Source organism: Argopecten irradians, unplaced genomic scaffold (assembly GCF_041381155.1).
Source record: "Argopecten irradians isolate NY unplaced genomic scaffold, Ai_NY scaffold_0724, whole genome shotgun sequence".
Lineage (NCBI taxonomy): Eukaryota > Metazoa > Mollusca > Bivalvia > Pectinida > Pectinidae > Argopecten > Argopecten irradians.
In genome coordinates this window covers 13,676-29,553 of record NW_027188191.1, presented here as the reverse complement: position 1 = coordinate 29,553, position 15,878 = coordinate 13,676, and the positions used below count along the sequence as shown (strand labels likewise).

Genomic DNA, 15,878 nt, shown 5'->3' with positions numbered 1-15,878 from the left:
ATTAATGGCTTTGAGTTACTGATACAGTTGTTGGATCACAATTAATGGCTTTGAGTGACGGATACAGCTGTTGGATCACACTTTTGAGAGGTGGGAGTCTTATAAGGGTTAAACAAAAAACATTTTGAGCAAATGGACAATTTTGCTATTGATGAAATTCCAGTGTGTTACAGGCGTAGCATCAACATCCTGCAAATGGTTCATTTGATGTCCGATGAGACCTGGATAAAATCTTACACAGCATTCCATGACATGTCAACCATATTTATTCTGCAATAAGCCCATGGTTGATTAGAAACTGAAGACTATAATATTTCCAAAGAGTATACAGTACAGTCAAAATAGTACACCTTTGTTGTCACTCAGGGCTTATTGCGGGAATAACCCCCTCCCCCCCCCCCCCCCTGGAGGCCCGGATTTTTCATGCATTACCTCCATTTATTTTCTTTATATGCTCCGGTACACAATTATCAGAATTCAAATAGCACCATAAACCAGTTTATGGTCTGTCCAGCAACATTCAACAACACTTGTAATATAATTATCCATGTTGGTAAAGATAAGATCAAGTGTAGAGCCATAATCTGTTGTCACAGAAGATACTATTTGTTTGCACTCAAACTTATTTGTCATCCATTTTAGAAATGTGTCATCTAATTTTATATCAATATTGAAATCACCAACAATTAGAAAATTGTCATGAGCTTTTATTTGTGAGGCAATGTGTGTCTCAATCTCTTTTTTCAGCTGAGAATAACTACACCGTGGTGATTTATACACAACTGCAATCTGTACCACAGTGTCACATTTTTTTACATTTGTCACCATACATTCAAAATCAAATGAACTAAAAGTGTAAATATCCGACACATCCAGATTGTTTCCAAAATACATTGCTGAGCCATGATGGGCACAACCATGAGTAAGTTGTTGGTCATTCCTTTGAATATGAAACCCATCAAGTATCAAACTCTCGTCAGATATGTTTGGTTTAAGTTTGGTTTCTGCGAAAGCTAAAACATCAGCACCTATGATATTGTAATCACCTTTGATATCTTTGTGATGTAACATAAGTGATCTCACATTCAAAAAGGAAACTTTCAATTGTTGGGGTGAAAGCGTGTAAGGTGGAATGTAACACAAATTCAATGTTGCCTCTGAACGTAGCCTCTGCATTTCCTCAGTTACTGAATAATCTACCGATATCTTTTCTTCATTCAAATTCAGTAAAAACAAATCTGACAAATTTCTAACTCGACTTAAGGCTACATAGTGCATATGGGGCTGTTTTCTTGCAGAAGTCATATCTACCACAACCTTTTTCAATGTACATCCTTGGGATTTGTGTATAGTTTTTGCAGCTGCTGGTCTAATAGGAAATTGGATCCGGATGAAAGATTTACGGTTATACATGAAATTACGCTGAGTATCAAATATGGGAGTCCATGTGTTATCAATATTTGGTGAGCGTAAATGGTTATATGTCCTTCTTGTTTCTATCCCTGTGGAGTCATCTTCAAACTGTACCCATATAATGCTTGGACGGAGGGTGTTCTCTTGTTTGTATTCAATTTTTCGTACATGACAACATGCACCATTTACTAGTCCATCTTGAATGTTAAGATTAGCCGTAATTTCATATGGCATTCCAACAGCTATTGGGACAACATTCATAAGTCCAGCAGTATTGGTTGTACTGACATTTTGGAGTGCTTGTATTAGCCGTTCTTTGACATTTGCTGGGATATCACCGACAACAGTATCAAGAGATGGTACAGTTACTTTAGTACTTGAAGCAAGGTCAAATACATCTTTGTTGAAATCATCAACTTGTTTGTTTGTTGTGAATAGATGTGGTGCATCTCTTGGATAATGTGCATCACTAGAATTAATAATTCTTGATTTCAGAGTTGTGAGATCTTCATTTGAAAGTGTGCTATTTTCCAGCGAACGCAATCTATTAAGGAGTTCAGCAAAATCTTTGTCATCTTTCTGACGCATGATCTCACTTAATTCATGCATTGTAAACAAAGATGTCCAAAGGTTGGTTGCAAGAGGACCCATGTGCTCTTCCAAGTCTGCAAAAATCCATTTGTCCATCACAGGTTTTAACTGATATAAATCGCCTATCAGCACTACACTGACTCCGCCAAATAACTGACTCTGATTTCCTTTGATTTTTTGAAGACACTCATTTATAAGTGACAGCATCTTATTTCCCACCATAGACACTTCATCAATAATAACAACAGACAGATCTCTGTATTTGACTCTGAGGGTGTTTAGTGTGTCAGAATCTACATGGTAGTTTTGGTAACCACGATTCGGTAGGATTTTGAAGGCCGCATGTATGGTAGTGCCATTGATATTGTGAGCAGCTTTTCCTGTAGGAGCACATAGAAGAACTTTACAGTTGTCAGGGTTTTCACCTTCTACTGAACAAAGACACCTTTTTAATGCCTGATATAATGCCTTGATAACAACAGATTTTCCTACTCCAGCACCACCTGTTAGGAAAGCATATAAAGGGTCATCTCTTGTTTTAACCCAGTGTAAAACATGTAAGAAAAATTCTTTTTGCTTCAGGTTAAGCTGTCTCACAAGTTGAAGATATTCCTCATTTGGTAAGAGAGTTGGTGAATGTTCTACATGTGCAGCTGTTTGAGACATACCCAGGTCAACACCTATATCATATTCTTGATGAGCAACAGTTTCTGGCTTATAGTATATAAATTGTTTACTTTCATGCGAACCTTCACGTTCATCTTCCTGCTCGGTATGCTGAGTTAATGGAGCTATCTGGTCAAACTCATCATTGAGATCATCATGTGCTCTTTGTAAGGCACTATCAATTTCATCTGTATGATGTTCATATTCAGCACACTTATTATCTACAATATGTTTGACATACAGATAATGATCCTCATAAGTTTGAAATTGCCCTAACAAATCGGTTGTTTCATTTCGCCATGGAAAGAATAACAAGAGTTTCTCTCTGTAATGATTTTCGCTATCAGTTTTTACACTGTACCTAACATAGCGAATAACTTTACGATGTTTTCTTCGGCGGATACTTGTACCGTTTGGTAATGTTATTTCAGTCCAGTTATCTACATTGTCTGGATCATCTTCAGAATCAGAATGAGATCTACTTAGATTCATCATCATTGATTTCTTCAGGTGATGACATTTTCTTTGGATAACTTATATCCAGTTCAGCAACATAATCAGCAAGACACATTTTTTGTAATTGCTTTGGACGCTTTGCATATCTTTTCACAATGTTATCACTTTCTATGTCAGTAGAATCTTGAGGAAGTTTTTCCAACACATCTTTTTGCTTAAGAAGAAACGTTCGGTTTTGAGGCTCGGAAGTGTTGATGAACACAACATCTCTTGATGACTTTGTCAGAGGAAGTTGCAAAGTTAGGTAGGCTGCTTCTTGTGCACTGACTTCTACACTGTTCAGGAACTTGTTTCCAATATGACGTACTTGTCTCTTTATATCCATATTGCCACTTCGTGCCTCTTTACATGCTTCATCAAGAAGTAAGCTCATTCCCCTTTGAGATTTACTAATGTAAGCTACGATATATACCGCGCATGCATATGGGTCAAGAACAAATTGAAGATCATGATTTGCATTCCATGCCTCTAACAAAGAAGTCATGTAAGGATTAATTCGTACTTCACAGGGTTGTCTTTTCAAAAACACTTTTGGAGATTTAAGGGACGACCTTATGCACAAAATGTATTCTTCCTCTGTTATACCAGCTACATCAGTTAGGAAATCTTCAAATGTTAAATTTTCTGTTTCAGCTAATTTTGTGATTTTCTCTTTGAATTTCAGAATATTTCTTTTTCAACATTGCATTGTCTTCATCTAAAGGTTCTAAAATCATTGTCCTTGACATTGGGGGTAGTGGAAACCCAAATCTGCAAACTGCTTTTCCCTTTTTTCTACAAGTTTTTGAGTGTTTATGGGTCTGTATGTCTACAAGTGATTTCAAGTTATCAGGAACATTTGACTGACATGATGTATAATGTTCAACATATTCAGCTATCTTGTCATTTGAATCTTCCTTGTATTTTGGAGCATCCTTTACCCACATAAGCATGTGTATATGAGGTGAACCTCTGTGTTGAAATTCAACACGATAAAAGTAGTCTGTCAATGTTCCAAGAGGAGCATGGTCTGATTTCAAAACTATATTGATAAATTGTTGAACACGGTGGTCAAAATATCTTGTGCAGGTAATTGGATCTTTTTGTACCAGAGTAGTTTTGTTGATCCATGTCATATTATTTATCTGCTGGTTTGTATATGATATGTTATCATTTAACTCCCCTAGAATTCTCAAGAGGTCATGCCATCTTGTATCACCTGCAGACAGTGATCCAAACCATGTTGGTAGTCCAAGTTGGCGAATCATTGCAAAAACATCTTTCTTCCTCTTTTCTAAGTAGGGCGGCGAGTTTCTAAGAGTTCTGAATATGTAGAAACCTTCATCAAGGTTTACCAACTTGTCCATGCGTGTCTGATTAAGGGCTTCAGCAGCGGTAACATTTTTGTCTTTACTTTTGCATCTTCTTAGTGCCAAATAAACTTTGTCTGATATCTGCTTCATCTGTATCTTTTTCATTTTGAAGAAGAGATTTGGTACAGAATTAGCTGCTCGTCTATCAATATTTCGGAGTTCCCATTTTACAACATCACTGTAATTAACCTTTATTTCTCTTTGGGTATTCGGTATGCGACGTTTGCCACAAAATATGGAAGGAAATGATAACTCTTCCGCATCTTTGTCAGAGTATAAACTCAAAGGACGTTGTCCTTCACCAGGAGCAAATGTGTATATGGAGTCATTCTGTGGACATACAGGATCTATCAATGTATCAGCGTTTCCTATCACTCTGTCTTCATCTGCTATTTCACTGAATGTGTCGGAGTCCTGACCTTCATCATCAGACTGCTCTTCAATTTGGTTTGAGGAAGATGCTATGAATGTGTTAATGATTTCTTTGGCACTTTGATCCACCTTTGAAAACCACTCTTCATCTATTTCAACACCAGATTCTTTATAAAGTTCACCATTGTTAAAAAGCCAATGTAAAGCAGCCAAAACATGCAATGGTCGAACGTTTTCAGTAAACTCACACTTTTTATAAGACAGTTTTCTTTTAATTCTCACTGGAATTGTAGTTTGTTCAAACTGTCTCGGCAACGCTTTAATGGTTGGTTGTATATCAACTGGAACATTTACAACATTTCCATGAATACTTAATTGACCACCTCGTGGAAGTTCATGCATTTGCATAAAAGGGATTCTCAATGCAACTAACCTTTCTTCAAGCTGATGCAAATTCAGTTCTGCTGGTTTATCAGGAAATGACATTTGATTTGCAAGTGATAATGTTGGCACTTTCCCACTTTTCAGTGATGAAGAACAAGTTCTACAAATCCATTCCTTATCATTCTTTGATATGTAATTAGTAGTACATCTAGTAAAAAGAGAACTATGATCAACATTTCTATTTACTTCTGTTACAGAGTGTTTAAACCAAGTTTGGTGACAACTTGTACAAACATACACTGGACCTTCTGCTATTGATTTGTGAAATTTTTTGATGACATCAGTCAAATGCATTCCTCTTTTACAGTGCAACTCTTTCAGTTTGAATATAGGGTCATTTCTCTGCAACCTTTTTGTTCTTTTGGCAGCCTTTCTTTCTTTATTGTTTGTTGAATTTTTCCTTGTAATCTGTTTTACGATTCGTTCTTTTTCTTGGTAATATTTAGACAGACGAGCCCGCCTTTTACTAATAAGTTCTCTTACTCTTTCCTGATTTCGATAGTATTCATGAGTTCTAACTTTCTGTTTCATTTTCGCTTCGTTATGTTTATAATATACATTTTCTCTTGCTTTTCGCTTGATTTTCTTTTCTTTTGTTCTTTCAGATGTTCTGTATTCATCATCTGTTCTTGCTCTCTGTTTATTTCCTTTCTTTTGTTCTTTCAGATGTTCTGTATTCATCATCTGTTCTTGCTCTCTGTTTACTTTTCCTTTCTTTTGTTCTTTCAGATGTTCTGTATTCATCATCTGTTCTTGCTCTCTGTTTACTTTTCCTTTCTTTTGTTCTTTCAGATGTTCTGTATTCATCATCTGTTCTTGCTCTCTGTTTACTTTTCTGTTCTTTCATTCTTTCAGATGCTCGATATTTGTCATCTGTTCTTGCTCTCTGTTTACTTTTCCTTTCTTTTGTTCTGTATTCACCATCTGTTCTTGCTCTCTGTTTACTTTTCTGTTCTTTCATTCTTTCAGATGCTCGATATTTGTCATTTGTTCTTGCTTTCAGCTTGCTTGTGTGGCCTTGCTTTCTTTCTCTATTTTCTGTAGTTTTCATCTGATCTTTGGTTTTGCTTGTATTTCTTATAATAGTTTCTTCTCTTTACCTTTGCATTTTCTGTTTCCGTCTTTTTTTGAACAGTGCTCTTATCTGTAATATTGAGGTCATTTCCTGTAGTTAAGTCAGAGGTCTCTTTTTTTGCTTGATTGAAATACTTCTGATCTTCAAAATATTTATTGAGAAGTTCAAAACCTGTTAGAATGTTTTTTCTCCACTAACGTGAGTGAAAGAGGTGTTGCATTTTGTTGCGTCACAGCATCAGTATGTATCACCAGAGGCTGTATTTCAAACTGTTCATTTGCAGACAAATTCAAGCTTGTATAATACTTTTTCATATATCCAACAAGGTCAGTGATGTTTGGAAAAGTGCAAAGAATAGCTTTACCTCCTTGTGCATCTAATAGATCATTACCATGGGGGTGTGAATCAAAAAAGTGAAAGTATCCATCATGTGTTTTCCAAAATGCTGATGTAATTGACCCTATTGTTATCAATCCCATATTGTCTTGTTCAAACATTGAACATACAGATGAATGCAGGGATAACAAATTAGAATTGTTATGGTTATTGATAATTCCAACAAACATGTTCTGTTTTTCTATATGGCATTTATAACATGAAGTATGAATGTCGGAGGGGAGTTCCTCAAATTGTAGTAAATAAGACCTGAAGTTTCCACTTGCTCGAAGATCAGATATGACAGTGTGATAGAGCTCGTCTCCTTTGTGTAGGACTTCATCAAGAACATCAGTACTAAATGACTTACTGTGTCTGGCATAAAGAAGCATCATAAGCGAATTACAAGTACATTGACGACCTCTTGATATACTTGGAAATGTACTATCTGACTGGGAATAACTTGCAAATATGCAATGCGTTTGGTTGGATAGTTGCGATATTCTCTTCTGTATCTGAATTGACATGTCTTTAGTAATAATGACATCTTTAGAATTTTCATTCTTTTGTTTTTTCACATTCTTATCATCAATGTTATGTCTGGACTTTCTTTTGTTTGTTTTTTGCTGAAGTGTTTTCTGTGATTTTGTGCAAAAGTACCCCCAGATTCACCATTGGCAAGTTCAACAGGGAAAACTTCCTCCTTAGAGTTCTTGTCATTTTCACCACTAATATCTTTCCTTGCATCTTTTTTAGTTAATTTTGAATGATTTCTTTTTAACCTACAGCTTTCTTCGTTTCCAGAGTTTTTTCTCTTTTTTGTTAGCCGTTTAAGAGGATCACTTGCAATAGACTTAGCACTTTCATCAGGTTTTATTTTCATGTTTCTTGTTTTAACCCGTCTTCCATTCGAAGAATGAAAATCACATGAAAACCTTAATTTCGATGTGCGTCTGTATTTTTTGTGCTTCTCTGGTTTTGATACAATTTCATTCAGGTGTTCTGGTTTCTTTGATGTCACCACTTTCCTATTCAATTTTGCAGTAGCAATCATGATATTGTAAATAGGCTTTTTAACACGTTTCCTTACTGCTTTTTTCACTGGAATCTTTTTCCTGTCTGATTTGCCAGTTATCAGCATTATGTTATACAGTGGCTTTTTCTTTTGATGGTCATTTCTGAATTGACTAGTTTTTCTCCCAGATTCATGAACAACATCTGTAGTGTTATTGGAGGCAGTATTCTTGGAAGTTAATTTAGATTCACAACTATCACTTTGAGACACATTCAAGTTCTTGGCAAGTTTGTGGAGGGAAATTTCATTCACATCTCTTGAATCAGCATGTTTTTGTTTACTTTGTTGTATGCTCTGTTGCAAGTCATCCTTAGCTTTAACCATAGCTTCATCTGGCATTTTATTTGGCAATTCTTTTGGCGATTCATTTGGCAAATCATTTGGCAATTCATTTGGCAATCTCATCATGCAAACTTCATTTGGCAATCTCATCATGCAAACTTCATTTGGCAATTGATTCTGAGTTTGATTGTAAAGTTCATTGGCGCTCTTGCGAGCTTCATTGGCAAGTTCATTGGCAAATTCATTGGCAAGTTCATTGGCAAGTTCTTTGACAAGTTCATAAGCAAATTCATTGGCAAGTTCATAAGCGCTCTTACGAGCTTGGTCACTTGGCTGTGTTTTTACCGAGGCCACTTCCTCAGTCACGTCACTCGTCAGGTCAATTGGCTGTGTTTTTAACGAGGCCACTTCCTCAGTCAAGTCTATGTCAATTGGCTGTGTTTTTAATGAGGCCACTTCCTCAGTCGGGTCCGTCAGTCTCTTCTCGAGAGATCTCCACATCTCTCTCTTCACCAAAGACTTCTTCTTCCTTCGAGGCATCTACAAAATACAAGCAAGATTTTAATTGAAACTTTACTCCAAATTGTTTAAAGCATTTACTTTCCTTTATATGATAATATAAGATTTTGTGGATGTGAATGGTAAAAGCTGAAGAAATGGTTAAAAATGTATGTCTCTAATTCTTGCAATAAAATGAAAATAATTCTTCGCATCAGCAATGTTTTATTGAAAGTAATCTGGGGCTTAATCTGCAAGTTATTCCTGCTAAATAAGCAGTAGTTATAAATATGCTTTCATTAAGTATCAAGATTTCCGTTTACCGTATATATATATACACTGCATATATCATTATTTGTGATTGTTGACAATAATGGTAAAAATAATGTTCATCTACTTTTTTATTGCATTATAGTACAGGATAGTGAGGATACTGAATTTGACTTAAAAATTGAACTTCAACTTGTGTCACCTGATCAACTAATTATATAAAATGAAAATTCAAAATATTTTCCTTTATGAAATTTGACATTGGTTTCATTCTAACTGTTTAATGTTGACTATCTGTCCTTATTTGACTTTATACTGAATAATCATAAATTAATACTGACCAGGTAAAATTCCACTTTTCAAACTTCGAAAAAAACTGCATATGCAATTTGAATTTCTGTTGGATGTCATATAAATATTTTCCTAGTTCGATACAAGTTGCAAATTAAAGAAACTAAGTCTTGAGATTCAGCACCTTTCTTTACTCAATCGTAAAAACCTCTCAGATAAATGTATAATCCATGGGCCATGCGAAGTGAAGCCGTGACAATATTCTTTTTTTCTTTCTAAAAGTTTTAACACTGACCTAGACCTTTAACCTCATAACCTGGAACTTATCCTGGCTATATTGATGTTTTGCATCTCTTCATAAAATGTTAATTTTATTGATAATCATTGAAAAAAGGAAGCTGCAAGAAACCTGACAATGTTTTGATTAAAACTTCAAGAAATTTCACTAGCTTGACATATATTACTTCAATTTGACCTACTATATGTAGTTCAAAATATTATTTATATGTATATGAGAAATTTGATAATAATCCTTTAGAGAAATGAAGCTGTGAAACCATCGATAATATACCCAGTCTTATACGTGACCTCATCTACATCCCTGAAACTTGAGGCCCAAATATCCTTGAAACTTGTAATAGATGTATTAATACCGCGGTAATCTATAATTTGGTGATTATTTGTGAAGAAGTGAAGAAGAGACTTAAATGACCCATAATGTAGATTGAAAATACATTCATATGAAATTAAAAAAAAAATCGGATAAACAGCCATAACAAACTTCAGTATTGTCAAAATCCAAGATAATTGTCTGTCGGCCATTTTGTTTTTGTATTTGTCACAAAATGCAATATGTATATAATTTGTTAGCAAGAGGAAACTACATCTGATACTTAAGAGATCCTGTCCATAATTTCTGAGAAATAGCAATAACAAGAATTCATATAAATGGAAAGGCGGACCACGGGCGGAAAACAATTTTCTAAATATTCCAATTTGAAAAGTATTCTAAGTAAGTTACACTACATACTGAATGAAGTGTAGTTGATCCTTTGACCAAAATTCAATTCCAGGCTGTAAAAGAACCTGGAAATTACTTACTGGGTTACTCGCTTTTGTATCCATTCAACAATTTTGAAGTTTATACAAATTAGTGTTGTCCGATGTCTAATTGAAAAAAAAACTGATTTCGATTAATAGATTATAATGTGTCAACATCGATGATCAGTATCAAAACAGGAAGTGGGAATTCTACTTTCATTTTCCCTTAGAGTAGAGAGTTTATGCCGTTTCTTTATAGCAATGACTTAATTCTTACCAAACCAAACCTGCCATTAAAACAACATCATAACAAAATAAACTTACATATATAGGTCTAACTGGTTCATCAATAAAGATTGTTACAATGACTTGAGTCAATCTAAAATAAACGGAGATACAAAACTATGCAGAGTTAAGTCAGTATGAAAAAAATGCCTAAATGCTGGCCATCAATATCGTGAAGCTTTTTATTTCATATAGGCCTACACTTATTTTGTTTCACTCAAATTGAATTTTAAAAGACGTTATCAAAGTTTGTAAATTGAATTTGAAGATTATTGTATTTTGCTCTTTGTCAAGAATTTTGTTAATAATTCTTTTATTGGGTAACATCTTAAGCAACTGAAAACATGAAAAGGTTAAAAAAAAAAACTGTTAAGGGGTATATTCCAAATATGAAATTTTAATAGGTGATATCAATAAAATTCATATCATCATTAAAAATAACAAACATTTCTAAGAAATTAGGTAACAAAGAGTAACCGATTAATAATAAAAAATTGATCGTTTGACACTAACTGATTTAATCCGATCATGAAATGTTAACCAGTCCCCACTACTACAAATTAATGCTAAGTTAATTAGTTTTAAATTATCAGTTATAGCATTAATTTTCAGATGTTGAAAGGGAAACACATGAATAAAACTTATATTGTTGACTAACAAGGACTATTGCGCAAGTTTGTATAAATTTACTGACTAGCCAGTACTTTCATTTCAATAGTTTGATTTTGGTTTTATTAGTTTAGTTCTATTAATTAACAGCCAGCGTCATTTAAGGATGTGCCAGGTTTGTTGGTGGAGGAAAGCCTGAGTACCTGGAGAAAAACCACCAACCACAGGTCAGTACCTGGCAACTGCCCCATATGGGATTCTAACTTACAACTTAAAGTCGAGGGCTTGTGGTAATGTCGGGACACCTTAATTATTTGGCCACTGCTGCCCAAATTCAATAGAAGAAATTCCTGAAATTTTTATGTTTATTTTGTTTACATCAGCATTTTAATATAGGCGGCTCTGGGTGCCACCGCGGCCTCAATTAAAAAGAAGAAATTCCTGTAACTTTTTATGTTTATGTTGTTTACATCAGCATTATTAGCTAATTCAAGCTAGCTATATATATATATATATATATATATATAGTGACAGCAACATGTTTTCATTAACATTGAATCTTTAATGTGTATATGGATGAACAATGGGATTCATGAGTATGATATGAACATGTCACAGGTGCAATTATCATTAAATGTTGGTTGTAAATTGAATTAATATACATTACATGAACTTGTCAATGTAGTCTTATAATGTGGAAAACACCTTGTCTAATTTTAATGACATGGTGTCATATGTACATGTAGTCTGTATCGTGCATATCTACATTTGGTGTTGTTTACAAATTAATTATTGTATATGTTAAGTAGGGTCAGCGTGAAACTGAAAGCATGCTAAAGGGAGAGTGAGTGTGTAAAACCGCAAGAGTATCACGACCATTCCACAGGACGTACGTATCCTGGAATTCCAGACAGTACCCATTTTTATGTGGTATTGAATACTCACTGTTAACAGGGGTTTCAATATCAGGCGGTACCCATTACTTTTTGCCAGTTAAACCTGGCTGTGGTACCGCCTGATTTGGGCTAAATGACATTCAATAGCATACAGATAGTATAGAAAATTAAAGTAGACCTTGAAATTCTAATCATACCGCCTCTCTTGAAAGAGAACCCCCTTTTTTTATTCTGATGAAGTCTGGATGTATGTATGTATTAGACCTATATGCAGTCAGCAAAAGAAGCAAAATTTTGAAATTTTTTAAGATTATTTGAGGTTATTAAGTGACAAAATTCTTGTAGATGTTTAATGCCATAAACAATGCAATTTAAATTATAGGCCTTATATATGGACTATGAAAAACCTGCAGCCACAACAGTATTCTTACACTAAAGAAATGAAGAGTTTAGGGTATATATCCTGTATGCTTACATTATAAATCTATGTATAATCCCTGCGAGTGTCAGTCAAAGGAGTCTTATTTTACTGCTATTTTAAGTTCAATATAAAAAAACAACAACAAATCAATTGGTCAATTGACATGTCTAGCATTTTAGACATTTTTTACAACAGTCATTGGCAAATATTTTCCTTCCATATTGTCTGTACAGTACCGGACACTGCTGGGTCTACTGACTGTTCTGTAGTGTTGCAAGCAACTGCTGTACTGCATTTTACACATCGATTGTAAAATGACTGTGGACTGCAAAATGCTTTATCATTACATAAACATCAAGCTCATACCCAATTCTATAAAATATCACATCAATAAACACTTAAAAAGGTTTAGAAGTATCATTTACGATAGATATTTCAACAGAAGACCAAAATGGCGTCCATTTTCCTCACCTTGCAAATGTTGTATAATAGGCACATCTGGGTCGCTTAAAAGCTTAAGATAGAACTTCCGTTTCAAACACGGTAAAGACCAAGATGCTAGGTAGCACACTGATGGCAGAACACAGTAGATTTTGGACAATTTATGAAAGAAAGGCACAATCTAAATATAGCTTAGTCATTAAACTGTAAAAACCATCTGTACAAAGTATATATAATATGAATTTAAGGCAATGCCTCAGAAGAGCGCAGCTACTGGCCAAATTTAGTTACAATCCATGTGGAACTCTATGACAAGTAACAATTTATATGATTTACCTCTATTTCCCCTATTGAACCCCACCCCTCCTGCCCCAGGGTGGTCAGAGCCAAGATTTATACAAACTCTGTTCCCCTTTCCCAAATGATGCTTCAGGCCAAATTAGGTTACATCAAATGCAGGACTCTATGACAAGTATAGCGATTTATAGGATTTACCTCTATTTAGCCTATTGGACCCCGCCCCTCCTCCCCCAGGGGGGTCAGAGTTAAGATTTATACAAACTCTATTCCCCTCTCCCCAACGATGTTTGTGGCCAAATTTGGTTACAATCCATGAGGAACTCTATGACATTAAGTAACAATTTATATGATTTACCTCTATTTCCCCTATTGAACCCCGCCCCTCCTGCCCCAGGGGGGTCAGAGCCAAGATTTATACAAACTCTGTTCCCCTTTCGCAAATGATGCTTCAGGCCAAATTAGGTTACATTAAATGCAGAACTCTATGACAAGTAGTGATTTATAGGATTTAACTCTATTTACCCTATTGGGCCCCGCCCCTCCTCCCCCAGGGGGGTCAGAGCCAAGATTTATACAAACTCTATTCCCCTCTCCCCAAGGATGTTTGTGGCCAAATGTGGTTACAATCCATGCAGAACTCTATGACTAGTAGCAATTTATAGGATTTACCTCTATTTCCCCTATTGGGCCCCGCCCCTCCTGCCCCAGAGGGGTCAGAGCCAAGATTTATACAAACACTGTTCCCCTCCCCCAAAGGATGTTTGTGGTCAAATTTGGTTACAATCCATGCAGAACTCTATGACAAGTAGCGATTTATAGGATTTACCTCTATTTCCCCTATTGGGCCCCGCCCCTCCTGCCCCAGGGGGGTCAGAGCCAAGATTTATACATACTCTGTTCCCCTCCCCCCAAGGATGTTTGTGGCCTAATTTGGTTACAATCCATGCTAGAGAACTCTATGACTAGTAGCAATTTATGGTCATTTAGTATAAATCTTGGTTGTATCGGTCTGGAAGTTGTGATTTGTTTTCAGTCCAAGTTCCCCAGCAATTTTGGCATTATGAATAACTCGGTACATAAAATTTAATTAGAGTCATTACTATTTAACATGGTTTTATTATCCAAAGTTGGCATATCTCAAAATGGGAGATTCCCTCTGTAAAACACTACTAGAAAAATTGTGCAAGTACTTCTGCTTTGGTCCCCATCCAACCAACACATTAATTTTTTAATCATCAATAAAGACCCTTTAAGTTTCACTTCCCTGTTTGGCAATTTTCGAGTTGATGTTTTTCCAGAAACGTTTCGGTTTTTTTTGATTCATTTCCTGCAATGTCTCTCTCCCCCTATCTCGTCTCGCCTTCCTGACAATGCACCCTTTACCTGATTTCTGATTTCAGTAAAATCTCTGTATTTTGACTCTGTTCTCTTCTAAATATCACTCTGCCCATGGATGTTAGTTTTTTTTGATTTTGGTTAATGTAAAATAATCAGTGGAAGGTATGATTTATATGTGCATAAAGTATGTTTGTCTACCATCTAAATTCAATATTTTGATGAATTCCGTACAAATACCATTTAATCCAGCATCTCCTTTTAATATTTCCTCAGACCCATGATAGTCTAGATCCGTGGACGCATGCCAGCATAATTCCCATATTAAAAATTTCGTGGCATCTAAAGTTACATTGGTTACAATTGACGTAGCATGTACAAGTAGAAGCGAAATTTAAAGAGATACCAAGTGGTCGCTGTGCCCAAAGGACTTTCATGGATTGACACGGACCTGGTCATTCCATTTGTTCCCAGGGTCCATAATTAGTCATCACCAAATCATAAGTATGCTTGGTTCATTTTAATCAGCAATCTAAAACCCACTTGTAAACAATCTATTTGACGTCCATTTGAGGTAGTTTTATTTTAAACATTCTATGATTTTTTGTTTGAAATTAATTAAACGTACTATTAACACTATAGTTGATATAACTAATTTACGGACCTCCCAAGTTAAATTTATGCGTGTATTCTTATGTGCGAGTGTTGTTTGTCATTAAATATTGTATACATTTTGTGTCTTGGAGAGTGACTTCTGACTCTTTCATGCATTTTCGTAGTGTCAAAGTGTTGTAACAACAGTTCGTCATCAAAAAGGGCTTGGGCTAAAGTCATATCCAAAATTTGTAAAATTGATAAGAAGATACACGAGCACTTGTCAATAAGGATGCTATGTACGTGTATTTCCACACCTTCTATTAACCATGTCTTGCGTACATGAAAAACGTACAGCACTCTCCAATGATGATTTGAGCCAATGTTGGATGGTTTAGCAGGTGTATTGGAGTTGTATAAGCTGTGTCTACATTGGAGTGTTTTTGGTGGTGCATACAGGTGTTGCTGATTGTGTAGATGTCATTAGTTTGCGATGACGATCAATGGCGATTCTGTTATGTAATTACTTGATGCAAATACTTGTGGATATGTTACGGAGTTGGGGATTATCAGTCAGTATTGGATCCGATAAGGTCTGAAAATCGTGTCCACCTCCAAAATCCAAAAAGTCTGGTCCAAGATTCCGTTTACGAGTCTATGAATTGGCTGTTACACTCTCTTCGTTCATTTCAGTGAGGAAAGAAATGGTGTTCAACTTCCTGTCGACTGCTTCAAG

At 35.4% G+C, this 15,878-nt stretch overlaps 1 protein-coding gene across 1 annotated transcript; it reads right to left on the bottom strand.

Annotated features, from left to right (window-relative positions):
• Nucleotides 1-830: 830 nt before the first annotated feature.
• LOC138313536 (ATP-dependent DNA helicase pif1-like) lies at nucleotides 831-3,038 on the bottom strand (the record flags this gene model as incomplete). The annotated part of the gene is made up of 2 exons (XM_069253933.1): nucleotides 3,032-3,038; nucleotides 831-2,891 (listed from the first exon to the last, which is right to left on the bottom strand). Coding segments are annotated over exons 1-2 (2,068 nt in total), but the record flags the coding sequence as incomplete, so codon positions are not given.
• Nucleotides 3,039-15,878: the final 12,840 nt, after the last annotated feature.